General features: G+C 35.1%; 1 protein-coding gene across 1 annotated transcript in view; it reads left to right on the forward strand.

Annotated features, from left to right (window-relative positions):
- Positions 1-1,721: 1,721 nt before the first annotated feature.
- Positions 1,722-9,135, forward strand: part of GPM6A (glycoprotein M6A) — a 13,180-nt gene continuing 5,766 nt past the window's right edge. Inside the window, exons 1-3 of the mRNA XM_010284729.1 lie at positions 1,722-1,878; positions 4,016-4,092; positions 5,396-5,461. Of these exons, the coding sequence (XP_010283031.1) occupies positions 1,731-1,878; positions 4,016-4,092; positions 5,396-5,461 (291 nt within the window). The 5' untranslated portion in view covers positions 1,722-1,730. The remainder of the gene's footprint in view (positions 1,879-4,015; positions 4,093-5,395; positions 5,462-9,135) is intronic.

Below are 9,135 nucleotides of genomic sequence, written 5' to 3' on the forward strand. Positions count from 1 at the left end.
ATATAAAAAATATAATCTTTGTCCCACTTTATCTTTTACTTTCCTGCATCCTTCTGGTAATTATTTTCAGTGCTATAAATTCTCCAGCTTTTCAAACTACTGCTGAAAGACTCATCTACCTAGGGACAATCAGGAAAATAAATCTGAATTGAATTTTAAACTGGATTAATTAACTACATTAAATCCCTATGTAAATACACTTCTTCAGAATTAAAATGGTTTTTATTTAATATTCTTTGGAAGTGAGTTAGAGTAAATCAAATTAAGGTCTCTCTAATATTGCTTGAGAATGTCCATCCCATACCTTCAAAGTAATAAAACTACTTCACCTAAAATTAAAACCCTTTGGTTTATTGGATTGCTTTTCCCGATCAGGTCCACATGGAGAAGCCAGCCCTGTAACAATTTTTACTACCATTTACAATCCTTTTGAGTCTGACCTTATTTGATTTCCGTAAATAAAATCTGTATTTATATTAGGCTTTTTCCTTTATTACCTGATGTGAGAGATTTTACATTAAAAAAGAACTAGAAAATGTCTTCCATTTTCCCCTTATGTACTCTTTAAGTTTTAATTTTAAGCAGCTTGTGGACTAGCTTATTCAGCTTTCAAAAATATTTCTTATTCTCAGAGTCAATGTTTTTCTGTGGTAAGCAGCTATAAAAATGTTAGTGTGCTGAAATTTCTTTGTTTCAGTAATGTGTTTAGATTTATCAGCATTTCTGAAGCCATCAAAACTTGGGGCTATTTGGATTCAACATTTAGAGGCTGCCTTATCTTCCACATTTAACCATGTAGCATCTTCATATCCTTTCCACAGCATAAAATGAAAAGGTAATTTGTTATTGATGAATGTGTCTGCTAGTCGTCTTAGGTTAGCATCAGAGTAGTAACGTAGCATAGCTGGGTATTTACAGAAGCTGGGTGTGCCAGCATGACCACTAGCCCTGAAGGCAAGTAGAGTTCAATGCCTCCTACAAGCAGATTGCTACACTCCTGAGGCTCATGGCTAAAAAAACAAAATGTGTAGCCTTTGGAGAACACATGTTGCAAAGCATGTCATTTAATGGGTTTCTTACTAACAGAGGTTGTTTCAGTTTGTTCTGAATAACGAATTCCCTTGTAGGTAAGACCCCAAATATGTCTAAATACAGTAGCAAAATGACAAATATATTGTCTCATTGGTTCAATGCAAAATGGATTTGCCAGTGAGATTCTGAGGCAGCCATGGATGATGACTCATTTTTATTAATATCCAGATTTGAAAAGCAAAAGCAAATAAAGGCTATAGTATTTCATTCTAATTTTTTACATCATGATTGATAGTGGAAAAAACAACCATGTGGCCTCTTGTCTTAACTGTGGAGTAGCGGTAATGAGAGAGAGGGAGCGACGTGCTTCACAAAGCATGCAGCTGTCTGTACTTCAGATGCGGTGCTTCGCATCAATCACAGGCCCAGGAATGACAGGAATGTGGAGTAAGCTTGCACTTCTGGAAGCATAACTGCGTGTTCTTCAGAAACATCATGTTAGTGCTCTGTCACTCACTTTGACCAGATCGTGGACTGACTCTCAGACCAAAACTGTCATTCAAATTAAGGAAAGAAACAGGCAAAAACACTCATTAATACATCTGTTACTTCTCTGTGGTTCCTTTTTTGCAATGAAGTATCAGTTAAGTTCTGACTTACAACTGGTTTTGTTTTTCCCTCTTTTACTGCAGTTTATTATGCTGACATACATCTTTATGTTGGCCTGGCTTGGTGTTACAGCTTTCACTTCTCTGCCTGTTTACATGTACTTCAATCTGTGGACCATTTGCCGAAACGCCACTGTAGTGGATGGAGCTAATCTCTGCTTGGATCTTCGCCAATATGGTATGTGAATGAAGAGCACTAAATATAAAGCAAAATTTCGCAAAAGAACACGTCATATTGCTTTGCTTCCATGTATCTGAAATGAACTGTTTCGGTGTTTCTGAAACAATTGTTAAGCAACCCTTTCTATCCTTTTACTCGCTAGTCAAAGCAGTATATTAGAGACGCACTGCATTTCCAGGCCTGACAAAATTGAATCAACATTGTCCATCTTCCCAGAGTACTGAAAATTTGGCCTGGGGCTTCTGTTTAGTCTCTTCTTTTGGAATTGCTGGAACTTCTCTAAAATGCTTAATTGGTCATTTATGTGGAGAATGACTCTTTAATCTTGTGGTAGGACACTGATTTGGAGATGTGAGATCCTAGGTTATCATTTGTCTCTGCAGAGCCTAGAGGTGAATTGCAACGGGACAAGATTCATTGCTTGCAAAAACTTTGATGAAGAATGACAATACAAATAGTAACACTCTAAGAGGCTGGTGGAGAGAGCAGGGGCTAAAGCCTGAACTGTGGAGGTTAGAGTACAGTGGGGATGTACACATACGTGTCTTTTGGGGGGAATGGGAAATTTGGACAAAAGGGCATTTGGAATCTTAAACAGCCTGAGAAATCTTATGTTGGTGCTGGTAATTCCATCCCCTTCTGCCGCAAGACTGCTTTGAATCTAGATGTTCTGGCCTCGATGGTTTCTCAGCCCACAGAACCTTGGGTAATCAGTCTTGTCAGGCAGTTCCTTGAGTTTTCTTTTGTTGCCTTGGCCTGATATAAATTGCAGTATTTTTTTAACTGTTATTTTTAGATATTAAAAAATGCTATATTTCTTGGGAATGAAACAGCTTGGTTAATATTAAGCATTTTACTTAAATCTGAAACAAAGTATTTCACACTATTGTTTTCAAGAGGGAAACAAAAAATCTTTTTCTAATTTACTAATTCCCCCCCACCCAACATGACAGGTGAGTTCAAAAAACAATTATCTGTACTGGTCTTATCAAGAATATTCATTCTTCTTTCTATGGCCTTTTATTTTGCTAATATTCATGCATAATTTTTATTATTAATTCTATTTTAAATGTGCATAGAACACTAGTATTCTGTGAACTGTAAATTCAGTGTAAAAACTGCTGATTGCCAATAGGAAAAACCAGTACTATTTTTCATGATAACTGAGTTATAGCAGGTTTTTTTCAAGCTAGTCTTTGATTTAGTAGCTGCTCATTAGCTAAGGGAAACAATATAGCAGATTCTAGTTATTCTTGCTGCTAGAGAAACTATAATTACAATAAGGTATACGTTTGGGTGGTGCTTTTTCATAACATGTAAATGAAGTGTTGTACCAGATCCACACATCTGAAAACAATATACAGCACCTGAGGATAGAGAATGTATGTGAACAACATGGTAAGCGTATGTACTGGTTGAAAACAATTTTCTGGTGTTTTGATTATTGTGCTGATCAAAATCGGGAATGAAGATATTTTCAAAAATGGCAGAAAAATTATTAACTGCATGTTTACTACTAGGGCTTTTACTAAATAGATGATGTTTTAGTTTTGTGATGGCTGAAAGGATGATAGAATTATAGAATTGTTTGAGTTGGAAGGGACCTTAAAGATCATCTAGTTCCAACTCCCCCCCCCGCCATGGGCAGGGACACCTTCCATTAGACCAGGTTGCTCAAAGCCTCATCCAACCTGGCCTTGAACACTTCCAGGGATGGGGCATCTACAACTTGTCATGTTCCAGTGTCTCACCACCCTCACAGTAAAAAATTTCTTCTTTATGTCTAATCTAAATCTACCCTCTTTCAGATTAAAACCATTGCCCCTCGTCCTATCACTACACTCCCTGATGAAGAGCACCTCTCCAGCTTTCTTGTACGGCCCCTTTATGCAAAGCTGCTATAAGGGGTCGCTGGAGCTTTCTTTTCTATAGGCTAAACAACCTCAGCTCTCTCAGCCTGTCCTCATACAGGAGGTGCTCCATTCTGCGATCATCAACAGAAAACTGATTTTGTTTTTAAAAAAAGTTCTGCAAAGCAGGCAAGAATTTGTATTTCTTAGCTTTTCTGGCTCATACGAAGTAAGCTGCTATGTACTAGGCATACTAAATACTGTGAATATTTATTCTGCTCCAGGTATTGTAACTATTGGAGAGGAAAAGAAGGTTTGCACCACATCAGAAAGTTTCATCAAGATGTGTGACTCCAATGAGGTGAATAAATGTGATAATATCGTTGGCAAATCTGTAATATATGTTATAGTAGGAAGTAACTGATGTATGTTTGCTTCATACTCTTAACGTTCTAATTCTAGCTGTGCTGATGAAATAAAATCCCAGTGGAAAATACAGTCAGCAAGTACTTTTCCTAGTCTTTTACCATGTACCAAATTTAGTCAGTGCAATCTCCCCAGCCATTTGTTTTCTAAATACATTTGTATTTTTTTTAAGAGGTCCATTGTCATGTGTATTTTCACTGAGATGTTTTTGAAAGCTAATGCACCTGCTTGCACGATGAATAGGTCTTTATAATGAATCACTGTTTGAACATCTTATGGTTACTGTTGTGACAGGAGAGTAAAGATTTCAAATGGATTTGACCAAAGTATGTTAGGATAATAACTCACATTTTTCTTTTCAGTTATTCCCTTAGCCAAAGGCCACCTATTTCAGTGCAGCTGAGATTTCTGGTTTGGTTTTAAATGGTCAGAGATGAAGGCAAGACAAACAGAAGTACATCTATCTAAAAAGAAGAGAGAGGCTTAAATCTTGTTCCCTGTGAAGTCAGAGGGTGCTTTGCTAAATGATTCCCTGGGTCTTACTATGTTTGAATAAATCTGAGAGTGAAGGTACACAATCTGGCTTTATTCAAAAACCTGCCTGTATTACAAAATACATCTAAGAAAATGCAGCCCTTGCTGTGCAATCAACACTCATTGTCTGCTGTGTAAACCAGATCATTGAAATTAAAACCAAGTGTAATCATTTGGTTTGGGATGGGGTGAGGAAGGTGGCTAACTTGTGTTTTATTTAAGTAACCTGTTTTTTGTTATTATGAACAAATTTTATTGGCAAATTTGTGAGGGAAGTAAATCAACATATGAGGATGGAAAGCTACAGATAATAAAGGGAAATGGGGTTTTCTTAGGCTGTCTCTGCCACTAGAGAAACCACCACAAACAGTTGTAGATCTGGTAAGGTAGTATTGTAACTGAAAAAAAAAAAAGTGCCAGACTGTTTATTGTTAAATAATTAGTTTTGTTAATATTTTGTGATTTTAATACATTATTTTAAAATGGAATTATGCTTTATCCCTGATATGAGTAGTGTAGCAAAACAATCACATGCACAATGTCATGTCATGTTGTCAATCTTTTGGGAAAAGTATTAACAATTATTGCTTTTGTAGAAGGGTGGCACCAGCAAGGTAATTATTGCCGTACGTCATTCTGACTTTTTGTTCAGTTTCTGTTTAGTGTACCACCATGAAAATCCCTTTCTTTGTCCCCCTTTGCAGCTAAACATGACATTCCACTTGTTCATTGTGGCACTTGCCGGAGCTGGAGCGGCAGTCATTGCTATGGTAAGCTACCCAACGCTCTGTACTTCAGTCATCATCGGAATTGCTAATACATTCTTGTTGTGACTTAGTATCAGTTACTCAATTTCCATACTATCACTCAATGCTATTACTAAAATATAATTCTGTAATTCAATACTCTCTCTTATCTTTTTTAAAAAAAAGTTGATGGATTGCCTTTGAAGTAGAATATCATGATTACTTTTTTGAATAAAAACCTTTAAGTACATGCTAAGAATTTTTACTATTCTCTTGCCGTGTTGAGGAAGTATCTGAACTCCCACATCTGTCTCATGACCATAGTAATATATTTTTATGATATATGCCTTTCTGGGTATTCACAGGCTTGCCAGGCTGCTATTTTAGAAGCAGACTCTTTTTGTCTGTTCTGTGCATATATGTGTATGTGTCAATTATTCATATATGTCTAATTTTTGTTTGTTTTTTATAATGAAGATTACTTTGAATTTGATGACATTTTGCCAATAGGAACGTTCCACTGAGAAAAAAGTGTATGAGCTAGTGCCCTGCTCTTCTGCCTTTTGTCTGCTGTGTCTGCTTAAACGTAAAGATATTTTTAGAATGGGGATTCTGTAGCAGCGTAGGTTTGTATAATACACACCTGAATGGGAAATGAAAAATGACTGTTACTTAGTACTGATACATTCCATAAGAAAAATGTTAATGATGGTGATTACTATTACTACTACTACTAGTAATTTTCCATTGAATCCTAAGGGCCATAAATTTTTTGTTTTCTTTAGAATTACATTTATAAAAAGGACAATCAGAGAGTATTCAATTAAGCTAGTATTTCTGTTGCTTTAGTGATTTTTTTGTATTCTTCTCTGCCATTTTTTCAGTATTATATGACACCCTGACAACACAGCAGAGATAACTAAATGAAAAATATATATTTTAACATATTTTTTGTTTCAAGACCGCAAATAATGAGTATAATAGAATAATATAATTTATATTAATATTTTAATTGATTTTCCAAACTAAGACTTTTCTGCTTTCAGCTGAAAAAATGGTGAACAAATGCTAATTATTGTAATATATATATTAGTGTTAGGAAAGTATATCCAAGAGACAATTAGTTCTCCAGTGCATTACTATTTTGAAGTATATTCAGTAGTAATTGTCAGATGCTGATTTTTTCAGATAACAATTCTGGTTTTCAAAGGAGAGTTTTAAATCAGAATAGCCAACAAAAGATTTTCAGTTAAAACAAACCCATCGTCAGTGGAAGTAAATTAAGCATGAACATTGAGCCATGTAGTTTGAATACATGATACTTTCAATGAAGTTTAAAAAAAACCCTTCAAAGCTCACAGTACCATATCAAAGATGCCATACATGTGTTATACCAAGCACTAATCCACTAGGAATTTACTTTGATGGCTCACATTTATTCCCATATTTTTGAAGGATTACGCATACCCAAGTATGCTTTTTATTGGATTCTGTGACTGCACAGAGCAGGCATAATAACAATGACTGTTTCAACAGAAATATAAGGTAAGGGTCTAAGTGCTAGTAAATTGGATAGCGTCCAAAGGCTGGTAAATGTATGTTTTATGAAATGTTTGCAACTGTGTTGTATATATTTCAATTTTGTAATTAAATTGTTTGTTTTTAACCTACCATTGTGATCTGTTAGGTACCTAGTGAAAGCTAGCACTCTCCACTCTTTCATGGTGGTAATTTCTAAAACTGGCATACTAGACCACATATATGTGTTGAGCAGTGTGCTTCATACTTGACACAATAGCTCAAAGACCCGGGGACAGGACATGAGGGAAAGTTCAGCATTTTGTAGTTGGACATGACATAGTCATTAACGGTTTCTTTTCTTCAAGGGAAGTGTGTTTTCCCAAGGAAGAAGTAATTTAGGGGAAAATTATTTTGGGGTCCTAAATGTCTCATATAGGAAGAAGAAAACATCTTTTTTTTCCCCCCTATGCTCAAATTAGGAGAAGGTGGTAAGGTATCAGCAATGTGCTAGGGTGAGGAGCAAAGTGCGCAGAAGCCCTTTAAGTCAAGGGAGAACCAGTGCCCTTCCCTATACGTGCTGTTACAAGAATAATCACAAATATGATTTAATGAAGTTAGTCTTTATATATATATCCACAACAGTAGCAGTTCTTCATGTTTGTAAAATTCAACAAGACTTCTTAACAGAAAAAATGAGATTAAAATACAGGTCCTTAACAAAAGGGAAAGCTTATGAATTTATTGCATTTTAAAAATATTTCTTGTAGTTACTTTAAACTAGAATAGTCCATCTGACTAAAGTAGTAAATATTTTGTATTTATTACCAGCCAGTAATATTAATGCATCATCAGTGAGACTGCTGAATAACTGAATTGGTAAAATTTGCACTTTTAAATGACATTTTAAGTCATGCCATTGATAAACTCCACTGTATCCTCACCTCTGGATTTGTGGACATTTCCAAGTGCCAGATTATTTAGTATGTACAGATTTCTTTAACTCTTCTAATGGCAATATTTGTCATGAAATTCACCAAAGAAATCAACATGTTCAGAAATATTAAGACCATCTGTCAGAATACTTTTAATGAATTTGTATTTTAAAAATAAATATTTTTTAAAGTGTAGTCATTTATTACAAAAAAAAAACCCACAAAAAAAATTTGTTAATACTTACAAAACCATTTGGTCCCAAGTCACAATTTTCCTGTATCTACTGCTTTAATCTCTCTCTTGGTCTAAGATTTATATATGAATGTTAGAATTTTTTCATAATTCACTAGTTGCCTATTTAGTTTCCAAAGAAGAATGCTGGTTTGGGATTCAAAAAGATAATTGGCCTATGAGTTAGGATTGATGTATAGAAAAATTAATATTTTTTACAGTATGTGTCAGGGAAAGCTTTATTTTGCAGAGAAGGAAGATGTCAAATTTTTGGTTTTGAAAATTTATCATTCTTAGACTTCAGACCAAGAAGAAAAAAAAAAAGAGATAGAATTATTAATGTTGTAGATTCTTTTTGAGAGTCTTGAGCACTGAAAAAATAACCAGGATTTTGAATCATACTTAATTTGGACTATGTAAGATTCTGAACATTACTGTTCTCTTTAATGTCTGAATGCGTAATAAATGGGTATGGAAATGATCATTGAAGCAATAGTATTAGTTTTACTGTTGTGCATGTTGTGTCAGATAGAAACAGAAGACATGAAGTTATTTAAATGTTAACTGTACCATGCTAAAGGATTGATTGTAAAGCTAGTAAGCGTTCTGCCTGTGATGTTTCCCCAAAACCACTACAGCAAAACTGAGTTATGAGATACACAGTTTTCCTTCTCAAAAGTTGCCATGTGAGCAGTACTCTTCTGCCTCAACTTCCACAGAAGTTATGTCCTGTAAGATGGAGATGCAATCAATTCTCCTGAAACAAGAACAAGGAAAATGTGTAAGTGGTCTAGTCCCTCTCCCCCAGTACTTTTGTACTCTTCTGAAAAATATTAGATGCACGTAAAGGGAGGCAAAAATTATTTAGGCTTGTGATAACTGCTGAGATAATGACATGCTCCAAAAGGAAAGGAAAAACAAAAAAAACCAAACCCCTTTCCTAGCCTAGATGCAATTTTACTGCTTTGAATGTTGAAGCATACTTTCACCTTATGAAGAAATCTAAGCAGGAA

This window comes from Phaethon lepturus, unplaced genomic scaffold, assembly GCF_000687285.1.
Source record: "Phaethon lepturus isolate BGI_N335 unplaced genomic scaffold, ASM68728v1 scaffold40073, whole genome shotgun sequence".
NCBI classification, from domain to species: Eukaryota; Metazoa; Chordata; class Aves; order Phaethontiformes; family Phaethontidae; genus Phaethon; species Phaethon lepturus.